Source organism: Equus asinus, chromosome 3 (assembly GCF_041296235.1).
Source record: "Equus asinus isolate D_3611 breed Donkey chromosome 3, EquAss-T2T_v2, whole genome shotgun sequence".
Classification (NCBI taxonomy): Eukaryota; Metazoa; Chordata; class Mammalia; order Perissodactyla; family Equidae; genus Equus; species Equus asinus.
This window is the reverse complement of record NC_091792.1, coordinates 109268370-109282853: the sequence shown is the minus strand read 5'-3', so window position 1 is coordinate 109282853 and position 14484 is coordinate 109268370. Positions and strand designations below refer to the sequence as shown.

Genomic DNA, 14484 nt, shown 5'->3' with positions numbered 1-14484 from the left:
ATAGGGCTATAGAGATTAAACACATATAAAATGCTGCCTATATTTTGGTAATGAACTGCTGGGGATTCTCTAGCACCCATTCTGGCATTGCATTGCAGGTCTCAGATTTCTCTGCAGGTCTTTGGCAGTAAGTACAGAGAAGAGGCATTAGGGATTTAGGAGAGAATCAATGAGTTTTTAAGTGTTGATTGTGGTGTAAGTCAGGGGGAAGAAAGAGTGAAGTGGTGTTGCAGGTTTAGGTCAAAGTTGTGTTACTCGGTTTATGTCACCAAGGAAGAAGAAAAGTTACTGTTTTGAGTCCATTTGCACAGCATTGTCGCTTATCAAACCTAGATTTTGGCTTGCAGTATCCCTTAGTGACCACTTGGTGGCAAAAGTGTCATCTGAATGCGGGCGCTGCATTTCACTTTTGATAGATGAGCTGAATGTGCAAACTCAAGTCCAAATGACACTTGGACACATTTTGTGAATTTCACCGGCATCACATAGATAATAAACTGGGACTTAAACCTTGGTCTTCTGTCTGTAGGTCCATCTCTTCTCATCAATTACACAACTTCCTTGTTAAATATGATGTATATTTTACTTGAAGTTCTTTCATAGAAACTTAACAATAAGTTATAAAATAAACAGTTGGTGGACTTAAAGTATAAAACTTGTAAAGATATAGTTGGTAATATATTTGTAAATTTAAGAGAAAAGACAGTATTTAGAAAATAGAGAAATTTCTAGTATCCAAAATATACATTTATTGCATTCAAATAAGGAAAGCTTAAGGAGGCTGAGGAGGTGTGGGGTTTATATGCTAGAATGAAACTCTTTTGGAAAATATGTTTTCACAAGAGTGACACTGTTGTAATCATTTCTCTTCTTGTCACCCGCAACCAGTTCTATTACTCAGTATCCGGGGGAAATCCAAAAAAAAAGAGAAAAAAGGCAAACAAAAAAACAACAGGGAGAAAAGTGATGAATATGAAAAGGAAGAAAAGCAAATAGCAGTTAGGTATTTAAAGAAGTTTGGTTTGTAATTATCCTCTGAAATTCCACCCACAATTGATCCCTTGACTGATTGTGACTTGTTGGTGAAGATATTGGATTAAGTTTTTGACTTTGGATGACATCATGCATCTGGCAACATGCCTGCTAAGAAGAACATCTAAATTCACCAGTTCCATCTTTAAATGGTTCAGTTGTCTCAGAAGAGAGAGGTGAAAGAATAACACTAGAACAATCTAGGTAGAAGCAACTCTGGTAATTACAGGAATAAAGAAGTTCCTTTTTTAAAATTCAAATTCCAGGACCCTGCCCCTATAAAGCCTCATTGATTAGGTCTAGAGTGAGGCCCAGGATCTTCAGGTGATCCAGGTAGCCTGAGGAAAACACTCTGAGAAATGCTGGGGCACTGGGACTGGCTAGAAGGGTTCCTATGCTAATGATATTTACAACAGGGGGAAAATCAGAAAAAACATGAACATGAGCTTTATTGCTGAATGAAGTTTATGTATGAACTAGCTTTCTAGAGACCTCCAAAAAATGTTTCTGGCAGATTAAGAATTATCTTATAAGCAGCATTCTGCAAGCACGCTGGCATTCTAAATTCTCAGAAGTTTTGGAGAACAATTTTTTTTAAAGCTGTATGCCAGCTTCTTATAAATTTATTATTTACACAACCTAATAGAGATGGTGATTTATAAATCTATCCTCCCTCCCTTCTGGGGACATTTGTAGAGTTTTGTAGTTAGAATAAGTATCCCAGCATTGAGCAAAAGACTCCCTTTCACTGTATACCTCTTTATGTCTGATAATTTTGAAATGCTGGAAATTGCGCTGAGATTAAGTTCTTAGAGGGCAATTGAAGGTTAGTCAGGTGTTTAATGAAAGAGTTAGGGAGAGGCTGTCAACTCAAACAAACAGACGCGCCCAACCATTCTGCTGTCACTCCTGAACTAACTCTGTTTACACACGTTGCCTGCCTGTCACTGTCAGATGCTCCCAACTGGCTCCTCTCACGGCAGTCTTTGCATTCACGTAGGGAGTGTTTCAGGGCTGCAACTGCAAACTTCAGATAGATATGCTTCTGAAGATTGGCCAATGGAATATAAAAGCAATTTCTTCCAACATCACACTAGGTGAGCTCCTGAGAGCTACAGGAACCAAAAACACGCCATGAAGAGAATTTTAGATCCTGTTGTGTTCTTCCAATTGTAATGAGCACCACACAAAAGATTGCATTAAAGATGTTTAAAAAAAAAAACACCACAGCTTTGGCCTTAAACAAGGGTTAATTGAAGTTGTCTTGCTACCAGGGCTGAACTCAAGATAGAAATAGAGAATAGACCACAATTGCATTGGAGCCTCTGGTCACAGAGTCAGACATTCAAGGGCCTCACTGTCTGTCACTAATCCCTCACCCATTTCAACACCACTCCTTTCTGTCTTGGCAGTGCTGTGTTCTGGCATGACCCTGATTTTCCTATGTACTTGCCCTTCTCAGGCTATTCCTTTGGTCTGTTGTACCCTCCCACATCCTGCAGCTCTGCTTCTCTGAATCACAACTCTCCTTCAAGGTCTATTTCAGATAATACCTTCTTTGGGGTTATTCCTTAAACCCCAAAGTAATCTTTCCTCCTCTTGTCTTAATTTTTCTTATCCCTCTTATACCTTCTACTCCTTAATATAGTTGTTTATGCAAACAAATTATCTTCTCTACTAGACTGCAAACCCTTTATAGATGGGAATGTTGATTTATCTTTTCCTATCCTACAACATGTAGGAATGTAGCTAGTTTTTGTTGAATGAGTGAATGAATGAAAGAAAGTGGGAATGTATTTATCATAAAGACTTGCATTTACCAAGAAACTTTTATGAGAATTTTTAATGAGCTTTACATTAGATTGTGGTCAATCCTCCTGGAGAAAAAAGAAAACTGACCATGAATTATTTGAAGGGATTTTTTTCCTTTTCAACATTTTCAGGTAATTTGATTCCTTGTGGAAAGCTCCTCCATGGTGAGACTACATTAGTTATATTAGTAGAAATAGTTATCACTGTTGTCTACCATCTGTGCACCAAGCACCAACTCCATTGTATTTGAGCTCATTTTCTTTTCACATCAACCCTCTGAGGTGAATACTATTATTATCCACATTACATAGATGAGGAAATGACTTGCCCAAGGTGACATAGCAATAAGCCTGCTGACCTCAGGTTAAGCACACAGGTGGATTCTTACTAAGAGCTCCTCTCCACTGATGTGTAGCAAGCAGCATGTGAGGGGACCAGAAACTGTTAACACCCCTCTCCAAAGGCAGCCTGTTTTCTTTGATTCCAAAAATCAGAACCATAATCTTGATAGTTTTTATTGCAATCCTTTGAAATTGTTATTGTATCTATTTAAAATGGATCAGTTGTATCTATCCTAAGCCTATATAGAATGTGGCCAACCTGAGCACTGATGGTGCTCACAGCATTTTGAAGTTCGTTGGCCTTCTGGAAATCAAGTCACTTTGTTTTCACAAAAATCCTCTTTTTAACTCCCACAGGTTTGAGTCCAGTGCTGTGTCCACTGGAGGGGGCAGTTGAGTCCAGTGTTATTTGGGATCTGAGGGTGTGAGGGTGGAATGCCATGGAAGTGTGACTTTCTGTTTACCCTAAACCAGGAAGTAATGATATCACCAAATAGATTGTGACATTATGCGATGTTACCAAACTTATTTCTTAGATTGCACTAGTTCTTCCTCAGTGTTTCTTTGGGGAATGAAACAGACTAATCTCATATAACAAGTAGCAGTATATTAGATAACCTTATCCCAAATTGGCTAATATTCCTGAGATTGAGAGGCAAAATAAATTCATAGAATTAAAAAGCTTGTAATTAAGTGTTATGAAGAATAAATTAATAACTTTGTGCACCACAAAAATCTAGATCTCCAAATTACCTTTTTAAAAGAGGAAAATATGTAATTTGTATCTATTTAAAGTTGTGCTAAAGATATTTAAACCAGAATAGCAGAAGCAAGGGAAGGTCATTATTTAGAAGGTTCCTGTCCTCTCCAGGTGAGTTGCCTTTGAAATCTCTAAATTTGATCATTCCATCAGAGAGAGAGGGAGAGAGAGAATCATTTTTCTTAGACTCTCCTATAGTACCTGAATGATGAATGATAATCTAAATAGGTTATCCAGCACAGTGAAGACTGTACTATATTTATAACTTTATCAGGAAGTTTAGAGGTGGCTCATATTGCTTTCTTTCTCAAAAAACTTTCCTCAGAAAACACCCATTCACATCTTTCCTCCAATCATAGATTGTTCATGCTAGACATATATACATAAATATATCCATCGTCCTCCGTCTTCTTTCTATTACAGTTGCTTCTGCTGTTTCTTGCTCATCAAAAACTGATACAGACAAAAGAGACTGTAAGCCAAAAATAGTAACAAAAGACAAAAAAGATTGTTATATAATGATGGGGGGATCAATTCATTAAGAAGATCTAACAATCGTATATGTACCCAGCATTAGAGCATCGATTTAGTATTAAGCAAATACTAAAAGATCTGAAGGGAGAAATAGACAACTATATAATAATAGCAGGGGACTTCAATCCTCCACTTTCATCAATGAATAGATCATCCTGACAGAAATTTAACAAGGCAATGTTGGACTTGAAATATAACTTAGACCAAATGTCCCTAACAGACATGCAGAACATTCCAACGAACAGCAGCAGAATGTACATTCTTCTCAAGCACACACAGAACAATCTACAGGATAAATCATATGATAGGTGACAAAACAAGCTTTAGCAAGTATTTGAGATGCTTGAAATCACACCAACTATCTTTTATGACTATAGTGGTATGAAACTAGAAATCAATAGCAGGAGAAAAGCTGCAAAATTCACAAATATATGTAAATTAAACAGCACACTCCTAAACAACCAATGGGTCAAAAAAGAAATTTAAAAAATCCTGAAACAAATGAAAATGGAACACACAATACCAAATCCTATGGGATGCTGCACGAGCAGTTCTAAGAGGGAAGTTTATAGTAATAAATGCCTACATTAAAAAAAAGAACACTCTCAAATAAACAAATTAACTTTATACCTCAAAGAACTAGAAAAAGAAGAGCAAACTAAGTCCAAAGTTACAGAAGGAAGGAAATAAAAACAATCAGAGCAGAAATAAATGAAATAGCAAAAATATATATATATAAGATAAATGAAACTGAGCTTTTTTTTTTACAAAAAAATAATACATTTAGCTAGACTAACTGAAAAAAAAAAGAGAAGACTCAAATAAAATCAGAAATGAGAGAGGAGACATTACAACTGATACCACAGAAATACAAAGGAACATAAGAAACTACCATGAACAATTATATGCCAACAAATTGGATAAGCTAAAAGAATTGTATACATTCCTAGAAACACACAACTTACTAAGACTGAATAAGGAAGAAATAGAATATCTGAACAGACCACTAATGAGTAAGGAGATTGAATCAGTAATCAAATCTCCCAAAAAGGAAAAGCCCAGGACCATACGGTTTCACTAATGAATTTTACCAAACATTTAAAGAAGAATTAACACCGATTCTTCTCAAACTCTTCCAAAATATTGAAGAGGAGAAAACATGCGCGGTCATTTTATGAGCCCAGCATTACCCTGATATCAAAACCAGATAAGGACACTATGAGAAAAGAAAACTACAGACCAATATCCTTGATGAATAGAGATACAAAAATTATCTACAAAACAGTAACAAATTTAACAGCATATTAAAAGGGTCATATACCATGATTGAATGAGATTTATTGCTGGGATACAAAGATGGTTCAACATATGCAGATCAATAAATGTGATATACCACATTAACAGAATGAAAGATAAGAATTCTATGATTATCTCAATAGATGCAGGAAAAGTTTTTGACAAAATACAACATCTGCTCATGATAAAGACATTCAACACACTGCCTATAAAAGCAACATACCTCAACATGATAAAGTACAAATATGACACGCTCACAGCTTACATCATACTCAACAGTGAAAGGATTGAAAGCATTTCCTCTAAGCTCAGGAACAAGACAACGGTGGCCACTCTCACCACTACTGTTCGACATAGTAGTGGAAGTCCTAGCTAGAGCAATCATGTAAGAAAAAGAAAGAAGAGTCATTCAAAAGAGAAAGGAAGAAATAAAATTATCTTTATTTGCAGATGATATGATCTTATATAGAAAATTCTACAGACTCCGCCAAAAACTGTTAGAAGTAATTGATGAATTCAGTAAAGTTGCTTGATACAAGATCAACATATAGAAATCAGTTGTGTTTCTATACACGAACAATGAAATATATGAAAAAAATATAGAGAAAACAATCCCATTCACAGTAGCATCAAAAACAAAATACTTAGGAATAAATTTAACCAAGGAAGTAAAAGATATGTACAATGAAAACTACCAAGACTTTGATGAAAGGAACCCTTGTGCACTCTTGCTGGGAATGTAAATTGGTGCAGCCACTATGGAGAACAGTATGGAGGTTCCTCAAAAAATTAAAAATAGAACTACCATATGATCCAGCAATCCCACTTCTGGGTATATATCCAAAATAAATGAAAACAGGATCTCGAAAAGATATTTATACTTTCATGTTCATTGTAGCATTATTCACAATAGCAAAGATATAGAAACAACCTAAGTGTATGTCAGTGGATGAATGGATAAAGAAGATGTGATATGTAAACACACATACATACATACATACACACACATGCAATGGGATATGATTCAGCCATGAGAAAGAAGAAAATCCTGCCATTTACAAACAACATGGATGGACCTTGAGGGCATTATGCTAAGTGAAATAAGTCAGGCAGACAAAGACAAATATTATATTATATCACTTATACGTGGAACCTAAAAAGCCAAACTTATAGAGATGGAGAGTAGAATGGAGGATATCCCCCTAGGGGATGAGAGTAATGGAGAGATATTGTTCAAATGGTACAAACTTGCAGTTACAAGATGAATAAATTCTGGAGATCTAATGTACAGTGTGGTAATTATAGTTAATAATACTGTGTTATATACTAGAAAGTTGCTAAGAGAGGTGGCCTTAATTGTTCTCACCACAAAGAAGAAATGGTGATTATGTGATGAGATGCAGGTGTTAATGGTGGTAATCATTTTGCAATATATGTGTATCAAATGAAGACATTTTACACTTTAAACTTACACAATGTTATATGTCAATTATATCTCAATAAAACTAGAAAAAAAACTGATACAAGGAAGTGAGGAAACTGAGACTGAGGGCGTCTTAATAAGTAAACCCAACGCGTTGGTTAAGCAAAAGTGACCTAGCACAGCATACAGTATTTATAATCTTTATGGATTTAAAAATTAAATGGGAGAAGAATTGATATAGAATTGAACTTTCTATCTCAGCTAAGTCCCTTCCTGACAAGTAGAACAATTTAGTGGAAAGAACACATATTGAAGTTATCTATATGGCTTCAAATCTTCTCTCCACCGTTTACTAGCTGTGGACCTTAACTTCAAAAGCTTATTTCTCTTATCTGTGGAGTGTGGATAATAATGCCTCCTTTGTAGTTTTATATTGTAAACTAGACATGAAATATACAACAATTAGCATTTTCTTTCAGGATTTAAATTAAGTACATTGAAGATAGAGGTAGTGATATACATCTTCCTCTTTTACTCATGCCTCCTCTTCAATTATAACATGAATGAATGTAAGTCTCAGCTCTTGAGTAAGCACTCAATCACATTCTACATCCAATTTTTCTAACCTCTGAACATGAGCTTTCTTGGTAATCTCTGCTTACTTTTTTCTCAAGGCTTCCAAATCCAATCTCCTCTCTCTAGGCACAGAACCATAGCCCTACGCCAAGCATTGGGCATCTTTTAACTTCTCTTTCCTTATGCAACTCCAAACTTCAGATAATCTAATACCTTTGCCAAGTTTAAGTTTACCTTGACCCAGTCACTTTTTCTCAGTAGAAGTGCTTCCTGCTTCAGTGTTGATCAGAGCCAAATCTCTCACTTTTGTCTTCTAATTTCTTTAGAGAGTGTTCCCACCTACATTTATCTCCTTGCATCACTTTCTGTTTTCAACTTCTCTGTCTCTACAACTCTAGACACATAGTCTAAAGGATATTTTGAGGATCATTTCAAGCCCTGTTTGTGGTGTTCCTGGGTACAAAGAAGATAAAATTTAGAACTACTTTGGGCACAGGAACAGGGAGCAGTAGTTTTGGGGGGAGACAACCCTAAGAAAATTCCTAACTGTTGCCACTGTTAATGAAGATGATGGTCACTGCCCCTTGTTACTAGTATAACTGAAAGAGAATAATATACCAAGGATAATTACTTGATTTCTGGTATTTTGTGGGAGGGTAGATGGGAAATAAAATCGCACAGATGATTCTTCTGGATGACATAATTTTATTAAGAACATGTAGTCTCAAATCCTAAATAAATCATTCACCAGCTGTATGATCTTGAGTAAATTAACTTTTCTATACTTTGATTTTCTCATCTATAAAATCATAATAGTAACTATACTAACCTCATAAGGTTGTTGTTGAAGATAAACTAAAATAATACATATAAAGTGCTTAGTGCGGTACTTGGCAGGCAATACATGTTAGCTATTATTATTGTTATGATGTTAAAGTTTAGAACTTTCACATTTGTAATGACCTATAATTTAAAAATATTTCTTGATATTTCTGAAATGTGTCTCCAAATGAAACACTCCCTCAGTCACTGACTCTATTCAAATTTACAAAATTTGAATAATGATGAAAGTGACCTACCCATTTGGGAGTATCATGAGTTACTGGTGTCTGGTCACTGGAATCTTCTCTGAAAAATGATCTCAAGGATGAGATATGCCTGTGCCACTATCTCAGGGAACTGGGATGGGTTTTACCAGGATCTGAGCATGAACTCATTTTTCTTTTGCCTCTCTGTTTGCATTCAAATCAGTAAATCCCAAATTATGAGGAAGAACAGGACCTGCAACCTGTCTTTCTTGGCCTTCCAGCTAGCACCCATATAGGGTAGAAAGAAGAATCTGGTTTTATGCATTGGGATTTGGCAACAATAAAGAGGAGTGGCTCAGGATGAGGCATGACCTCTTCTTGTAATGCTTCTAAAGGTAACTTGGAGGGGAGTGGAGGGAAAGAGACATCTGTCTCATTTAAACAAGGGTAAAATAATATAAAGCCTTTCCTGACCATGGGAACTCTAGTTGATCTTCCTTTTCTTTGAAGTTTTTCTGTACTTATTGTCCTCGACACACAATTTAGCTCTTAATTATATCATGTTATGCTGTTCAATTTCATGTGTGTTACTCTCATCTCTCCAAAGTTATTGGAGGCAGTTTGAGGAGGCAGATCATATTTCCTTTTCTGCAAGACTCCGGTGCCAAGAAATGCAAAGAGCTGAATAATCATACCATATATTGGGAAGACAGATGTTTGGTTCTATGGGAAAACTGGCTCACTATATGGAGAATAAAACCTGGGTTCCTACCTAACATCACACTCAAAGGTGGATTATGCATTAAAGACCTAATGTAAAAGGTAAAACTGCAAAGTTAATAGAAGAAAATACAGTAAAATATTTTATGACTAGAAAGAGAGAATGAATTCTTTAAAAAAAAACTTTAAAAATATGACCACATGGCAAAGAAAATTGATGAATACGATTACTTTTAGATTATGGATTTCTGTTTCATCAAGAACAATATAGTCCAGATTAATAGAAGACAGAATGAGTAAGTGCAATGTCTACAACTAACAAACTACTCATATCTAGAAAATATAAGGAACTCCTGCAAAGCAAAACTATTAAAACAAACAACTCTAATAGAAAAACAGATAAAGAATAGGTACAGGCAATTTATAGAAATGAAAGCCCAAAAGGCTAACGTGTATACGTAATGATGCAAACTTCTCAGTGATTAGAAAAATGCAAATTAAATCATGAATAAGATGGAACTTAATGGCTATTAGGCTGGCAGAAATTAGAAAACCAATTAATGCCAAGTGTTGGCAAAGATGTGGGGACTTAAGAATCCTCACGCACTGCAGATGGGAGTGCACACTGATTCAGCCATTCTGAAGAACAATCCAGCACCAATTAGTCAAAATAAGTGTATGCACACCCAATGACCCAGTAATTCTACTTCCAGAAGAACCTGCATGGGTCCATATGGGAATAAGTAGTAGGCTGTTCGATGCAGCACTTCTTGGTATGATGAGCAGAAGGTAAAATATGGTAGATATACACTATGAATCATCATGCAGCAGTTAATAACCATGAATTTGATGTACATTTAGCAACATGAATAGATCTTAAAAAACAGATCTGAGTTAAAAAGTATGAAACTATGAACTAAACGTGATGCAATGGACTGAAAATTTGTTTCCCCCCAAAACTCGTATGTTGAAATCCTACTCCCCAGTGTGATGGTATTAGGAGGTGGGGTCTTTGGTAGATGATTAGGTCACGAATGGGAATAGTGACATTATAAAAGAGACCCCAGGGAACTCTTCAGCGCTCTGCTCTCCACTATGTGAGGATACACTGAGAAGTCTGCAGTCTGAAATCTGAAAGAGGATCTTCACCAGAACCTGATTGTGCTGGTACCCTGATCTCCAGAACTGTGAGAAATAAATTTCTGTTGTTTGTAAGCCACTCAGTCTATGATACTTTATTACAGCAATCCAAACTGACTAAAGCAAGTGATTTATAACACAAAGAATGAATTAAAAGCATGTGCACCAAAAACAACGAAATGCATTTTTGCAAGAATGAATACAAAGAAAAGAAGACAAAGGAAATACAGATGGTTGCCTGCAGGGGAGGTGAATGGGAGTGTGTTATGAGAATAAAGGAGAGTAAATAAATAATGACAACTAGAAGAGGGCCTTGCACATGATCATGATGCTAATGTGTCATCACCTAACTCAGCCTTTGTACCTGAGGTTTTTTCACTGCTAGAAATGCATGCTTTACTGATGCTTAAAAGTCCACTTCCAAAGACAGTTTCTGTTATAGATGCATTTCTTTCACTTCCTTTTGAAAGACCTATTGCATTCCTCTATTTACTTCAGTAAAGACAATGTCATAGTTAGCCTAAAACGACAATAACAGTGTTGGCTATAAAACATAAAGAAAATTCTTGATAAATTATAAACATTTCCCATTGTTCAAAGAATTTATAGATATTTTTAACTAAACAAATTAATTCTTTTTTCCTTGAGAAGTTATGTGGAGTCACTCAGGGTTAGAAGAATAAAGGAAGTCCTGGTTACGTATCTAGGATTTTTCTGGCATTCTTTTTTTTTTTTTTTTTGAGGAAGATTAGCCCTGAACTAACATCTGCTGCCAATTCTCCTCTTTTTGCTGAGGAAGACTGGCCCTGAGCTAACATCTGTGCCCATCTTCCTCTATGTTATATGTGGGATGCCTGCCACAGCATTGCTTGCCAAGCAGTGCCACGTCCTCACCCAGGATCAGAACCGGCAAACCCTGGGCCACCGAAGTGGAACATGTGAACTTAACCGCTGCGCCACCAGGCCAGCCCCCTCTGGCATTCTTTAAGAAATGATTACGAATGCTATTTTCTAAGGTGCTCTGAATATAAAAGAATGTAAGGATATATATCAATCTATAAATGTTAATTATTGACTTAGGGGAGATGAGATCTCAAAATGGAAAAAGTGTACATGACTTAATGATAACTGAAAATATAGATTATAAGCTCCATTTCCATCTCTATATTTATTATTGTAAGTATATTGCAATTGAGTTTGCATGGGACAAAGATCAGATGGTGATACGCAAAAATGAAAATTGATTTGAGAAAGAAAGAAAATATCTTGGAAAAAAAAGGTTCTTTGATAAAACAAACTAATGCACCTGTCATTTCCAACCTTTTAAAATAATTCTGTGCTTCTGTATTTCTTTGTCAGGAAAGTTAACATGAGCTTAGTTTTTGAGTGAGGGTTCATAGGCATCTTGAGCAGATTTATTATACAACTGAGTTTACTTTTTTCCTTTTGGGGGCAGTCCTGTATTTTAGTTTTAACAAATTTTTAGTGTTTCATTTAAATATCGTACAACAGGTCTGGGTATTTTAATTTTATTAGTATGTTTGTGAGATAAAATGAACATTTATGATCATCTTTCCTTTTCTCATATATTTAAAAAATATTTTAAATTTTAAAATGTGGTGTTACCAAAAAAAGCATGTAATGTTACAAATAACCACTTCTGGTGTGGTTAAGTTTTTCCATCTGGGTAATATTGTAGTGGAATGGGGGAGCAATGGGCTGGGATATCTTGACCTCAGTCCTCTCCCCTTTAAAGGATGTGGTTGAGTTAGAAAGAGTGGTTTATCAGAATCACCTATTTGTTGGAATGGAGATTCCTTTACTCTCCTATCTCCACTTACCCAGCCCATCAGACAGTGATTCAGTGGGTCTGGAGTGGGGCCTAGGAACTTGCAAGATGATTTTGCTGCAAGTGGTCTGAAAATCATGTTTTAAGAAATATTGAGGGAAATGATACACAAAATCCCTTCCACCTACACTATTCTATGATAGAAAGAATTTTTTCTGACTTACCAAGCTTTTGCTCATCTCCCGTAAGTCCGTAAGTTGGTATGTGCTATTTTGTCCAGAATTACTGTTGATTCGTAGATCTGAAATTTTAAAAGTGCCGTGATAATACTCCATTTTATGGCCTGTGATGAAAAGGAAAAGCAGGAAATTAAGTGGTTTGGGCATAAATTTCAGGATCTAAGGCCCAACTATAATGAGGCTAATATAAAGTCTTGAATACATTGCTGGGATTCCTTCTAATTTAGTTTCATAAAATATGTAAGAAAAATAATGATTAATGTTTTGTGTAAATAATAGTAGCTGGTATTTGTTGAGTGCTTACTATGTGCCAAGCACTGTTCTGGGTACTTGACATGTGTTAACTCATTTGATCCTCACGCCAGTTTTCTAAGATTGGCATCACCTCCATTTCACAGATGAGGAAAGTGAGGCACAGAGCATTAAGTAACTTGCTGTGTGCTATACAACTAGTGAGTGGTCTATCCAAGCATAAACCCAGATGGTGTGGCTCTAGAACTGGAACATTTCATTACTATATTGCCCCTTGCTGAGGTGAAATGTATACCAACTTATACTCTACTGGAATTAGAGGTAAATGAACATCCTTGTAAATTTTGGTTTGTAGTGTGAGAGCCAGGCACACTAAGAAAGACACAAAAAGAAAGGCAGGGAAAAATTTTCTGAGGTTGGAGGTGAGAACAGTAACAGGGATGAATCAATCAGATCTCTGCTTGGCTATCAGGAAAGGTAAGAAAACAACAGTGGTGACTCCTGAGGAATTTGGTAATCTTAGGAGTATGACCCTGGGGAGCAAGAAAACTACAAAGATTTAAAGATAGAGAATGGAGCAAGCACAAAGTAACCTCTGTCCTTAGGGAGCATGGCTCAGGGAGGACACACTGGTTTTCCGAGCAAAGGACCTTGGAAAGAAATTGGGGATCTGAGGATGGCACATCTCCTACGTGGGACATCTCTGGACTCTGTAGTGCTTTTTTGGTCTCCTGATTACTTATCGATTTAATCCATATTGTTATCAAACCTTATTCTCATAGTAAAGGTGCTTTCATGCAGTCAAATGAACTGACCTGAGAAACTTTGCCATTGGCGCAAACTGCAGATGGGGTTGTCATATGGGGCCCAGAACTATGTTCTCAAGCCCTTTAAAGCCCCTAATAGAGTCTTCACTCCCCCATCAAGTCTGAGGAAGGCGGCAACAGATAAGACCATTCAAGTAAGCAGACTGAGCTAGTTGTTTTATCATACACATCTGTGTGAGAGTGACATTGTGGAGATTTGTCAAAAAATGTAAATGACTTACATTCTGCAAAAAAGAAAGATGTAATATAAAAAGAATTCTGAAGTGCATTTTTGTGTGATTACAAGTATGTCAGAAATGAAAAAGTAATCTCTGAATATTGCTTTGGAAAGAATAAGATTTTTCTCTAAAAATAAGTAATAATATTGTGTCGTACTTATAGTTTACGAATCATTTCGAAATTCATTATTTTATTGGACAAGTGCTTTTCTTTTGCCCTAGAAATGTTGGTGGACAGAAAATGATGAATAAGAGAGACGATTTTAATAACTAGTTTCTCATAGTTTTTCACTTGAATATACAATGAATTATTATAGTTGTTTATTATGATTACTAATAAATTTCAGACAATTACTATTTTTGATCTTTTCTGTAGATTATCAAAGAATACTAGTTTGTGAGCTCCAAGGAGATGAGAAATTTGTCTGCATTGCTTAATGCTGTATCTTGAGACCCAGAAAATCACTCACACATAATAGGTCTCAGTAATTATTTGT

At 36.0% G+C, this 14484-nt stretch overlaps 1 protein-coding gene across 2 annotated transcripts in view; it reads right to left on the bottom strand.

Moving 5' to 3' along the window:
* The window catches only part of LOC106843221 (transmembrane serine protease 11A), a 50075-nt gene that overhangs the window by 22209 nt on the left and 13382 nt on the right, over positions 1-14484 (bottom strand). For both annotated transcript variants that reach the window (XM_070505738.1, XM_014860173.3), the window contains exon 3: positions 12676-12794. In XM_070505738.1, the coding sequence (XP_070361839.1) occupies positions 12676-12794 (119 nt within the window). The remainder of the gene's footprint in view (positions 1-12675; positions 12795-14484) is intronic.